The sequence below is a fragment of the Podarcis gaigeae genome (genome assembly GCF_964106915.1).
Source record: "Podarcis gaigeae genome assembly, chromosome: 2".
NCBI lineage: Eukaryota > Metazoa > Chordata > Lepidosauria > Squamata > Lacertidae > Podarcis > Podarcis gaigeae.
The window spans coordinates 41771922-41785206 of NC_139679.1; the positions used below are offsets into that span (position 1 = coordinate 41771922).

The window sequence follows — 13285 nt, forward strand, 5'->3', positions numbered from 1 at the left end:
AAAATGTAGTTTAACACCCTTTGGATTCCAAATTTCCCTCCCCCTTTTCCCGGTTGCGTTCCCAAAATTTATCAACATCTGATGTCTTCCTGGAGCTCCCACAATTTATTTAAGCCATAGTCCTTTACCAGTCATCTTTAATTTCGAATGTCCAATCTTGGAAGGAGTCTGTCTCAAAAAGGCCCATTTTTTCCATCCAGATTTTTATACATTAGGAGTAAAAACTCCAATTTTATTTCTTTAAACCTTTCAAGTCTGGATGTCCCAAATGTTCCCTCTTTCAACTTTATCCAATTCTTGTTATTCTTGTTATTCTTGTTGTTCTTGTTGATCTCTCTCCTTTTCTTTTTTTTTCTTTTCTTTCCTTTCCTGTTTTCCTGCACAAATGTTCTAATTCCAAAAGCTTCAAATTCAGCTAAAGAGGCTCTGTTATTCAGGAACGAAACATAATGCCAAGTCCCTTCCATTTTTCAATAGATAAGTCTATTGTCTTCTTTAGTATGTCAGCCTCTGTAGTCAAAATAGTGTTCCATTTCTGCAGTTTCCCAGGAGATAGAAAGTTCTGTTCAAATTCCATGTCAACAACTTGTAATATCCCTCGGCTCCTCTAGGTGGGTTGCAATAACTCAGTTCCCTTCCAGATCACCCCAATCAGTCCAAATAACTTGTTATTCCTTGTTTTAAACAATTTCTATCCAATTTATAACAAATGTAACCGGCAAAGTCCTTGTAACAAAGTTCTCATTTTGTTCTTCTGCTTTGACAGCTCTTTGACAGCTGTCAAAACCTCTCTTTGTCTTCTCCCGGCGCTCTCGCAAAACGCTCCCAGGGTTCGGGGGGGGGGTTACTTTTAAATCAATTCCACTTTTCTCCTCCAGCTCAGTCTTATAGTTTTCCGTCGTGAAATTAATATCTTTGTAAAAATAGGGTTGCACTCGATCTTAGATGTAAAATCCTTTGCTTTAACTCCTCTACAACAGGGGGGGGCTGACTTCCTTTTTGCGCCTCCCCCGCTCGCTCCGAATTTTTTTAAAAATTTATCCCCCTTTTTAGTCCAGGTTCCAATTACTCACGGGTTATTCTTTTAGGTCCAGATTTTCAATAGAAGAAGTCAGCGCTCTCCGTCGAATGGCATGCGGCTTCGCTCGGCAGGGGAAGCGGAGGACTCAAAGCACCCCCCCCCCGTCACCCGTTCCGTAGCCTTTAAAAAGGCTCCTTCGCGGGCCGGGGGGAGCGCAAAAGGTGCCGGCCGAGTCACCATGTCCATGGGTTTCAGCGCCCATGGTTTTTGAGGGTCCCCGCGTCGCCGGCGCGGTAGGACCCAGCCCCTGCCGAGCAGGCTCCCTCCGGAGCTCGGAGGGAGTCCGCCATTCGGCGATGGCGCCAACCCGGAAGTCTGACATGCCGTAAATTTTATACCGGTGATCCATAACTGTTCCCAGTCAGCAAACATAATATCATGACCATTGTCCTGTGCCCACTTAATCATGGCTGATTTAACTGTCTCATCTAATGTATTCCATTTCAATAGCAGGTTATACATTCTTGACAAGTTCTTAGTATTGGGTTCTAACAGTTCTGTTTCTAGTTTTGATCTCTCCACCTGGAAGCCAATTTTCCTGTCTTGTTTGAACACTTCCATTATTTGATGGTAATGAAGCCAATCTCGTACTTTGGACTTCATTTTCTCATAATTCTGTAGTTTGATTTTTCCACTCTCTTGCTCCAAAATTTCACAATATTTTGGCCATTTGGATTCCATATTAAGTTTTTTCACCTCCTTGGCTTCCATTGGTGACAACCACCTAGGGGTTTTGTTTTCCAACAAATCTTTATATCGAATCCAAACATTGTATAGTGCTTTCCTGACAATATGGTTTTTAAATCCTTTATGAGTTTTTACCTTGTCATACCATATATGCCAACCGAATCTATTATCAAACCCTTCCAAATCCAAAATGTCTGTATTCTCAAGAAGTAGCCAGTCTTTCAACCAGCAGAAAGCTGCCAATTCATAGTACAGTTTTAAGTCCGGCAGGGCAAACCCCCCTCTATTTTTGCATCAGTTAATATCTTAAATTTTATTCTGGGCTTTTTGCCCTGCCAGACAAATTTAGATATATCTTTCTGCCACTTCTTGAAACAGTCCATTCTATCAACAATCTGTAATGTTTGGAACAAAAATAACATTCTAGGCAATACATTCATCTTAATTACAGCGATTCGGCCTAACAAGGAAAGTCTCAAACTTGACCATATTTCTAGATCTTTCTTTATCTCTGTCCAACATTTATCATAATTATCTTTAAATAGGTTCACATTCTTAGATGTCATGTTAATCCCCAATTATTTCACTTTCTTTGCCACCATTAATCTAGTTTCACTTTGAAATCTCTCTTTTTCAGCGTTTGTTAAGTTTTTCTCCAAAACTTTAGTTTTTTGCTTGTTCAACTTAAATACTGCTACGTGACCAAAAACTTGTATTAGTTCTAAAACTCTTTTCGTACTAGTGTCTGGCTGTTGTAAAGTTAATACTAAGTCATCTGCAAAGGCCCTCAGTTTGTATTGTTTAGCTCCGACCTGAATTCCTTTAACCCGCTGGTCCTCCCCCCCCCATCATATTTAACAAAACCTCCAGGACAGATATAAAAAGTAGTGGGGATATTGGGCACCCCTGTCGTGTCCCTTTTTCTATAGGAAGTTCTTCAGTAACCACATTGTTCACAATTAATTTCGCTTTTTGTTCAGAATATATTGCACCTATACCATTTTCAAACCTTCGACCTACCCCCATCCCATGGAGATTCTTCTTCATAAAACTCCAGGAAATATTATCAAAAGCTTTCTCCGCATCCACAAATATTAATATCGCCTTCGTGTTAATGTTAACTTCTAACAATTCCATAATGTCAATTATATTTCTCACATTATCTGACAAATGTCTCCCTGGGAGAAAGCCAGCCTGGTCCTTATGAATCTCTTCCACCAACACCTTCTTTAATCTTTTTGCCAAAATGTCAGCAAATATTTTGTAATCCACATTAAGTAATGATATAGGGCGGTAGTTCTTTATCTGGTTCTTTTCAGTCTCAGTTTTTGGTATAAGTGTAATAAATGCTTCTTTCCATGATTCAGGTGCCCTTTTCCCCTCTAAAATTTCATTACAAACCTCCTTCAGCGGTTGTACTAACCATTCCTTCAAAGCTTTGTAGTATCTGGAGGTCAACCCATCTGGTCCTGGAGATTTCCCTAATTGCATATTTTGAATGGCACCCTCTATTTCTTGTTCTGTTATTTTCTCATTCAAAACCATTGTACTTTGTTGTGAAATATTTTGTAAACCATATTTCTTAAGAAAATCATCTATTTCTCCTTCATTCTCCGGCCCTCTTGCATATAATCTTCTAAAGTAACTCTGAAAACAGTTACTAATCTCATTTGGTTTATAAATGTTCTTTCCTTCCACCTCCAAACTTGTAACTGTGTTCAATTTTTGTCTCTTCTTCAATTGCCATGCTAGAAGTTTCCCACATTTGTCTGCTGATTCAAATGTCCTTTGTCTCATTTGCTTAATTTTCCATTCTATCTCTTGATTCATCAGTTCCATATACTGCTTCTGGTAAAACTTAATTTCTCTTAAAATCTTATGAGACTTTGGTTTTGACCTCAGTTTCTTTTCTCCTTCTTTCATCTTTTCCAAGATCTTATCTTTCTTCTCATTTTGTTTCTTCCTCTTTAAAGAATTCTGTTGTATTAGGAAACCTCGCATCACGGCTTTACTTGCGTCCCAGATTATTCTTTTCTCGACATCTGTCCTGAGATTTATCTCAAAATAGTCTTTCAAAGTTTTTTGGGCCTTCTTGTAAATCTCTTCATCTCTAAATAGGGTGTCATTCATTCTCCATCTGAAGGAGCCAGCTGTTGTTAATTTCATCTCCATCTTTACGGCGTTATGGTCGGAGCAAGTCTTTGGGCAGATTTCTACTTTTTTAATCTTTGGAGCCATCCCACTAGTAACCCATATTTGGTCGATTCTTGTCCATGTCATATTTTCAGTCATTTCAAAGAAAGTCTTTGGTAATCTCCCATCCTTGGAGACCACCTGTCTTTGTGCTTTGTCCATGTTTGTGGAGACCACACCATTCATATCTCCCATCATAATTACATTATAATCCAAATAATCCATTAAAGTCTCATGCAACTTCTTGAAGAATTCTGCCTTCCCTTCGTTTGGTGCATAAATTCCAACTGTCAAAAATTTTTCTCCTTGGACTTGTATTTCAATTGCCAAAAATCTTCCTTGTTCATCTTTAAAAATCAGCTTTGGGGCCAACTTTTCCTTTGCGTAGATCACCACTCCTCTTTTCTTAACTTTGTCTGATGAAATAAATTCCTGTCCTAATCTTTTATTTATAAGCAATTTTCTGTGTGCCCTGGTCACGTGGGTTTCTTGTAAGCAAATCAAGTCCAATTGTTCTCTTTTCAAAATGTGAAAAACCTCACACCTTTTTCTGGGAAGGTTCAAGCCATTACAGTTCCAACTTAGAAATTGCAGAGACATCTTGTTGTTTAATTAGTCCCTCCTCCAGCTGCTCCCTGCTTCTGATCTTCCTCTGTCTGTGGTTTAAGTCCAAATGTTAAATTTAGAATATCTGCTTCTGAAGTCAGTTCCACCACTCCCTTCTGAAGGTCCTCCTTGTTTCTTTGCAGGAATTGTTCTTTGTCTTGCACTGTTCTTATTTTTACTTTCTTTCCTTTGTAGTTAAATGACAAACCTTGTGGAAATTCCCACCTGAAAGGTAGATTGTTCCTTTTCAGCAGGTCAACCAGGTCTTTGTAGTGAGTTCTCGCCTCCAAAATGTATGTAGGGATGTCCTTGTAGATCTGCACATAAGCGTCTTCAATCTCTAAAGTTTTCTGGTAGTGTAGATTTAATATTTTGTCTCTTTCCTCTTTGGATCTTAAAGTTATCAGACAATCCCTTGGGCTCTTTCTGTTTTGTCTCTTGCCCAGTCTGAAGGCAGCTGTTATCTTAAATTCTTCTTCCTTCAAGTTTACCTGCCAAAATTCCGAAAACTCTTTTGTGAGAAAGTCCACCAAGTTATCTTTTTCACTTTCAGGGACTAATCTTAATCTCAAATTTCTCTCTTTCCTCTGTATGTCCCACAAAGACAAGGTCGCATCATGTTCATCCAACTTTTTACAGACTGGTGCCAATTTCTCCTGTGTAGTTTCAGCAGTAGTTTTAGCTTCTTCAGCAATTTTCCGAGTTCTGGCATTTTCTTCAATCAATTTATTTATAGTTTCTGTATTAGATGTAATACTTTTAGTATTCAGATCTAGTTTTGTTGAAAGTTCTGTCAGCTGTTTGGTATTTTCTGTACTCTGCTTTGTCAAAACTTCTAAAGATTCATTTATTTTAAGTAATGCTTGTGTCACTGGACCCATGGGTATATTTGTCACTTTTTCCTGCCCAGCTGCACCTGCTGGCAGTAGGCTTGATATTGAGCCCCTTTTCTTTTGTGCGATTTTACTTTTAGCTCTTGTTGTTATCTCTTCTGGTGGGCCACTCATGTCCCAAGGTCGTTCCCACAGGAGCAGCTTTTAGATGGAAAAATCCACTGACTTGTTTTTTACAGTCTGTTTTGCAACTGTTACCCCTCAGCCCTCTAGAGGGGGTAATTCAAAGTATCCAATAAACACGAGAAGAAAGAAACAGAGAGTCCCCAAAGAAAACGTTTTTAGCAACAATCCTCCAATATATCAAAACTGTCAATTAATAGTTTCAAGTGAAAGTCTCAAACTTGTAACAAATAAAGTCCCAACTTTGTAGCAAATCTCAAATGACAGTTCACTGTCTCAGTGCCCTACTCAGGCAGTCCGTTCCAAGAGTCTAAAACGGCAGAAAACTTTCCCCCCCCCCTTTACTTCTTCCATGCAGGTTAAACAAAATCCACTTATCTTCCCCCTTGCTCCTGCTTGCTAGGGGGAGGTTCAAGTTCAATGTCCAGGTTACGATTTTCAAATCAATTTTTCACCCAATTGCAGCTTTGTAGTTTTGTTGCTTTAGCTGTCATGCAGTCCGGGAAAGGCAGACTTCCTTAATTATTACCTTTCCCGTTTTCGGCCAAATTTTTAAATGAAGTTTAAAGTCCCAGTAAGCCTTTCAATCATACTTACGGGCATTCAAATTCAGTTTCCAATTTCAGGAAGGAATCGGCGCTCTCCGCTCATGGCGACGCGGCTTCACTCCACGGGCTGGGTAGCGACTCTCAGCACCGCGCGCACACCCGATGCCGCTCCGGAGCCTTTAAAAAGGCTCTTTTGCAGTAAAGGGGGGGCGCAAATGGTGCCCACCGAGTCTCCTTGCTCACAGGCTTCTGCGCCTGTGATTTTTGGGGGTCCCCGCTTCGCCGTAGCGGTCAGACCCGAACTCGTGAAGCAGTCCTCCTCCGGAGCTCGAAGGGAGGACCGCCATTAAGCGCTGGCGCCGACCGGAAGTGGTGGTGCAGGTATTTTCAGTTGTGTCCCTCTGAAGGTGTATCCATTGTTTTGTCTCATCTTCTAGTATATATGGGATTATATGGCATATTTGGTTGGCAGTATAATATCCTTCTATGTTGGGGATTCCCCATCCTCCTTCTGAGGTGGGGAGGTGCAGGTATTTGGGGCTTATTCTTGGGTTTTGTGAGAGAAGATAAAGGAGTGTAGTTTTCCCTGCCATCTGCTGAGTTGGGTTTGAGGGATCCACATTGGGAAGGTTTGGAATAGGTAGGTTAGTTTTGGGAGGGTTTTATAGGTTTTATTGAGCGCAAAAACTATGTACAGTGCAGAGGTCCAAAATCCATGTCTGCCTCAATCACTAGCAGATTCCAGAAGTGCCTTCTTCCTGTTTGCCCTCCAGCATATAAGCCCGGGAGAACCCCATCTCCACCTCTTTTCCTTACGTGTAATTCCCTGGCAAAAACTATGCAATGGAAGAGGCACGTCCAACTCCATGGAAGCAGTGTCGTGGCTCATCTCAGCCTGACTGAGCCTTTGCATCGTCCCCCCCTTTCTCTCGTCGTCCATTTCTCCTAAAGGCTCGCTTTCACCAGACTGATGAGGTGCAGCTGCTCAACAAAGGAGAAGACTGTCTGTACGTTCCTGTCTCTCCCCGCTCCCTTGAAGGCAGACCCCTGACACTTAGCTTTAAAAACAAATTAATTATAGAACCACCACCCCCAGGAAGAATATAAAGCTTGCCCAATATTTAAAGAGAGAATTAAAATCGGAGAGGTCTGAAGTAAGAAGAGACAAATTACAATCACCAACAACAATCACAAAATAAAACCCCACTTCCTGCATTGATGGATGGCAGAATTTTCTTTGGAAGACATATGGCTCAAGAGTACCTTGTGTGGCTGCCAATTCTTCTACCAGGCAAAGGGCTTCCTCTTGTATCCTCTCAGACATTGTTTTCTTTCCCATCCCAAATTCCCGCAGGGTGGATAATGTGAACCTGCGCACCTCTCTCCATTTTGCCTCATTTCTGTTGACCATTCCTGAAAGGAAACAGGTGGAGAGCTCAATGTACAGAAGTCAGCAGGAAGTTTCAATATGAGAGGTGGTGCCTTCCTCCTTCAAGCTATATTCCCATTTGTAATTGCAAACAGGGGTGGTTCCAGACAACTGGTTTATTCAGCATTCAGCCTGATTTGTTTGCGGTTCGCTTGCACTGAGATTATACAACTGGTCACGTTCATTGCTCTTTGCTTGCACAGCACAGACTTCCCACCAATCAATACTTATCTCACACTGTATAGTGCACTTTCTGTCATAAACTGTGTTTACTGCATACCCTCCAACATTCAACACTAAAAGTCCAATTGTTTTAAAGTGGGTTTGCTGAGCTCGTAGGCCATAGCACTTAAATCCACTTAATTGCCCCAATCTGGATATAATGTGCCTGCATACTAATAAGTAGCACTGACAATGTAATCAATATAACTCCTATCTCAAAAGTCCCCTGTATATTAGGTCACCAAGACTTCATACTGACAAATTATAGGGCAGTGCACTAGCCCTGGTGCTGGAGGAGAGAGATCTCTGTGCGTTCACATCATGCTACATCTGCCATTAAATCCCTGTTATGGACAGAGGAGCAGGGACTAAAACATCTGCCAGTATTTAGATCTTGTTCTACCCAGGATTGGGGAAGAGAAACTTCCCTGAATAGGAAAAGCAGCTGGTTTGCATAAAGTTCCTTTTCAAACTTTTTCTTTTTCTTTGCCTGAGGCTGTGGGAAATTGGTAACTACCGCTTCTTTTGACATGTTATTAATTCCTAGTGTTGAGAGCCTTGTAACTGGGAATTGCATCTCAAATCAAAATGGAGCTTGATCAGGTGTTATTCATTGTTAGTACAAATCATGCCAAAACCTGGCCATTGCACCAGTATTCACTGAACTACAGTCAAGGTTCAAATCTGGTCAGCAGCATCTCAGTGCAGCAGGAATAAACCTTACAAAATAAAAATGAAAGACATCTGATTGCAAATTAAAGGAATTACTCAGTTTATTACTATACGAACATTAATGGTATTATCAAATGATATGAATCGGAATCATGAAAGTTTCTGGAACTTATATATTAACTAATAAGATATAATATTTCAAAATAAAGCAAGATACATATGATTGAATTTAAGCAAATGGCTATAATGTGCATATAAGATGAAAAGCTGCACTGACAAAGCATTCAATCTAATAATGTAACTCCTAACTCCCTCTAGCCCAGGCTTCCTCAAACTCGGCCCTCCAGATGTTTTGAAACAGACATGCAGTTTCTGTCGCCCAGCTTGCGCAAAGGGGGGAAACGTAAGGAGGGGAGGCGGAGATTTGGGGTGTTTACGTTCTTATGTTGGGGGAGAAACCAGAAGGGGCCACTCCCGGAATCTGCAAGCGACTAAGACAGACATGAACTTTGGGGTTCTGCACTGTAAATAGTTTGCAACAATAAAACCTGTAAAAGACAGGTTGGAGTCCTGCCTGGTTACTCACGAGCAACCACCACCAGGACCTGACTATATATCTTTATCTATAGTATTGAAATGTGGTATATTTGCTAAACATTTTGCTATGTTATTATGAAGCTGTTACTGTTATTTTGCTATGTTACCATGAATTTTTTTGTAGTGTTTGAAATGTATTCTTTTTTTGTTGTAAGCCATTTTGAGTGTGATTTATTTGTGGAAAAGGGACGTACAAATCAAATGATGAATGGATGAAAAGAGGCAGCTAGCAAAAAGAAGGAGAAAAGGAGATAAAACATTAAAAGAACCACAGAATTGTAGAGATGGAAGCAGGGGCGCCGACTTATAAAAAATATTGGGGGGGCAGGGGCCCATACCGACTTATAAAAAATATTGGGGGGGCCCAAGACCTCCAAACCACTGCTGCTGGGGGAACGAAAGGGGCGAGCCCCGGGCTGCCCCGACCTTAAGTGAACCTGTGAGGGCCCGCCCTTTGCGGCAGCCGATTGGCTGCTGCCGTGGGCGGTGAATATTAATGAGCTAGGGGGAATCCCCGCTTCTCGCGGGGCTGACGCCAGCCCTGCGAGATTGTTGATGGGTCGAGAGCCCGCAACCCCACCCCCTCTCTAGATCGGGAGAGGCTTTGTTTTAACTCATTACTGAATGTATTTTAAAAGGTAACTATCGTCAAACAAGGAAAATAAAAAATACCAACATAATTTTGTGATTTTACAAAGCATAATATAACTAATAATTTTCTTAAATTATTGGGGGCGGAGCCCCCCCAAACGAATTTTTGAGGGGGCTCGGGCCCCCTCAGGCCCCTTGGAGTCGGCGCCTATGGATGGAAGGGACCACGAGGGTCTTCTAGTCCAATCCCCTGCAATGCAAGAACCTTTTGCCTGATGTGGGGCTCAAACCCACGACCCTGAGGTTGAGTCTCATTCTCTACCAACTGAGCTATGAGCATGGAGCTGGACTTCCCCACAAAATTTCCCTCTGATAATCTATCTGGAATAGGGGGGCAGGAGCAACTTGCGCCAATGCTATATCAGCAGTTCTTCACACAGGTTCTTCACACAGGTCACTTTTTCACACACTCAAGCACTGCTTTGCCAAAACATCTTGTGCTATCCTTCCCTTGGGTTCCTATTGGTTAATCATTTTACACTTAGTTAACCCTTTCCTAATGAAGCCGGTATGATGTCACACACCTAGGAGGGCAAACGCCACACCCTTCATCGAACCTAAAGCTACAAACATGTTCACAAAGATCTAAGCAGCTGATACAGAAGACACAAACATGGCATGATGTCATCCATTTTGATTCAGCATGGCTGCTCTACTTGTGTACCTGAAACATGGCATAACTGCTGAGCATAATAGACAGGGAAGTGTGGCAGGGCCTAGGTTAACACAGGTGATCCAAAAACAAGCACAGAAATGCAATACACCCCTTACCTCGATAGTTGTTCGCTCTGTCTATGAAGGGCATTGCAGGACGCCCACCAAATTCTTCAGCATGATTCACAAAAGCATCTTTCATTGTTTCATATCCACAAATCACAACAATGGGCTTTGGCCCGATCCAGACAGTAAAGATGGGGCCATATTTATCAATGAGCTGAAAGTAGAATCAAAGACAAGCAAGGTTGATTGGGCAATGCTTCCTTTGGACAGATACCTCAGGGCAGGGGTGGAGAAACTGTGTTCCCTGGGCCAAACTTGGGCACAACATCTGGAGCTTTCCTTATTTTTTTAGGAAAAAGGTGAGTAAGAGGAGAGAAGACAGCAGTGTGTAACAGTGTCATGGTGTGAAGGAAGCGGAGAGAGAGGTTTTGCTCCCTCTCCCATCACACAAGATCTCTTTCCTGGCCAGTCACCCAGTGATGCTCAATGGTGGGAAATTCAAGAGCAACACAAGGAAATACAGTCATACCTTGGTTTTCGAACAGCTTAATTCTCAAATGTTTTGGCTCCCGAATACCGCAAACCCAGAAGTGACTGTTTCCATTTGCGAACTATTTTTGGAATCTGAATGTCCAGTAGGGCTTCTGCAGCTTCTGATTGGCTGCAGAAGCTTCCTGCAGCCAATCAGAAGTCATACTTTCATTTCCAAATGTTTTGGAAGTCGAATGGACTCCTGGAAAGGATTCCATTCGACATCCAAGGTATGACTGTACTTCTTAGATACAGCACAGAGTTTGGAATCCATGACTGCTAGATGTAATGATGGACAGTTTTAAGAGCTGATAAGATAGAGACACAGCTGGGACACCAGTTAAAGTTGGTAGTAGGCACTCAGTTCCACCAAGACAGATTTCCTCAAGCTTTAATATGGCCATCAACTGTAGCTTTACCCTCCATCAAAATTCATGGCTGTTATTCATTCATTCATTATTTTTTACTTTTTAAATTTCTATAGTGCTCTTATTCTGAGGATTATATCATCATCATATTATGATTAACATTAATTTAAAAACACAGAAATACATAGCATAATAACAACAAAAACAATACCCACCCCCAAGTTTAAAAGGTATAGATTGCTTAATTAGTCAAAGGCCTGGGTGACAATGAATATTTTTGCCTGGTGCCTCAAGATATGTAATGATCGCACCAGGTGAGCTTCCTTGGATAGAGCATTGCACAAATGGTGAGCCACCACAGCGAAGGCCCATTCTCATGTTGTCACCCTATGGAGTTCTCACAGAGAAGGCACAAAAGAAGGGCCTCGGATGACGATCACAGGGTCCATGTTGGTTCATATGGATCCCCATACTCTCTACAGCTTCTAGCATGGGAAAAGACAAAAAGGATGGGAACTTTCCTATCATAAGCTCCATTTTGCTAACTGAAGGCTTCTCAAAGCAGCAGACACAAGCAGACATACACAGACCAGACAAGGAAGAAATTAAATTTATGTCCTCCTCTCTGTGTGTGTGTCCTACTATTCTAGGCAAAATCCTATTCATTACATGGCATTTATGGACAGTGAAACTCACCTTTGTATAGAACTTGTAGAGAGGCAGGACATCTTTCTGCAGGAGATTTCCCAGCAATAGCCAGGGAGTGGGTCCTGGGGGTAGCTGGCTTTTCTTCTTGTACATTTTGAAGGAGGAGAAGAGTACAGCGAAGAACAGGTAGAGAAGGAGCAGAGCTCCTGCCCCAACCACCTCCATCTTTCACCGAGCTCTTCTTTAGGCCAGAAATCCAAGAAAATGCTTAAGAAAGTCAGGAAGGAGGCAATGCCGTCAGCTGGAGACCTAGCCAAACCTGTCTCTGGAATATCTCTAACATTCCAACCCTGTTTTTATTCTTTTCCATGTGATTTTTAATTATTAGCAAGAGCTAGTTACTCATTAAAAGAATGTCACTCTGACCTGAACTCCGAGTTAACCCCCTAACCCTTGGAAATGTGAGATGTCGTGCACGGAGGCTGTGCACTGATGCACATTTCTTGTGAAATCAGTCAGGGAAAACATTTTCTTTTCTGATGTCAGTCAAAGTCAGCAATACTGAGCTGGACATACCTTTAGTGCAGTTTCCATTTTTTTGTGACTTTATGTTTCCTGCTCATTTTTATACAGGAGTTTAGTGTGTTGGGGACGCAGGTGGCGCTGTGGGTTAAAGCCTCAGCGCCTAGGACTTGCTGATCGAAAGGTCGGCGGTTCGAATCCCTGCGGCGTGGTGCGCTCCCGCTGCTCGGTCCCAGCGCCTGCCAACCTAGCAGTTCGAAAGCACCTCCGGGTGCAAGCAGATAAATAGGGGCCGCTTATCAGCGGGAAGGTAAACGGCGTTTCCGTGTGCGGCTCTGGCTCACCAGAGCAGCGATGTCACGCTGGCCACGTGACCCGGAAGTGTCTCCGGACAGCGCTGGCCCCTGGCCTCTTGAGTGAGATGGGCGCACAACCCCTGAGTCTGTCAAGACTGGCCCGTACGGGCAGGGGTACCTTTACCTTTTACCTTAGTGTGTTGACATATCTACTGATCAGTTTGTGCTTCGTAGATGTGGCTCTCACCTGCTGACTGCATCTTAAGTAAGGCTTTCTTAGCTGCATTGCCCCATGTACAGGACTGGCCATAAGCCAAGAGACTCGATTAGCAATTTATCTTTTTTCTTGCTGGGCATTTAGCTGCCCTGATCTTTCTGCAGTTGTGTTTTTTCTCCACTGACTTCACACTGTGGGACTGGAGAAGTGTTTCCTTAATTTGGTGCAACCAGCATTTAACCCAGGTAAGTGAGAATATTTAAGAAAAGGTTTCTGCAGTA

At 42.2% G+C, this 13285-nt stretch overlaps 1 protein-coding gene across 1 annotated transcript in view; it reads right to left on the minus strand.

The window, feature by feature from the left end:
* Nucleotides 1-12296, minus strand: part of LOC310839570 (uncharacterized protein) — a 41797-nt gene extending 29501 nt beyond the window's left edge. Inside the window, exons 1-3 of the mRNA XM_083728201.1 lie at nucleotides 12018-12296; nucleotides 10474-10636; nucleotides 7395-7544 (exon numbers count right to left, since the gene is read on the minus strand). Of these exons, the coding sequence (XP_083584327.1) occupies nucleotides 7395-7544; nucleotides 10474-10636; nucleotides 12018-12194 (490 nt within the window). The 5' untranslated portion in view covers nucleotides 12195-12296. The remainder of the gene's footprint in view (nucleotides 1-7394; nucleotides 7545-10473; nucleotides 10637-12017) is intronic.
* Nucleotides 12297-13285: the final 989 nt, after the last annotated feature.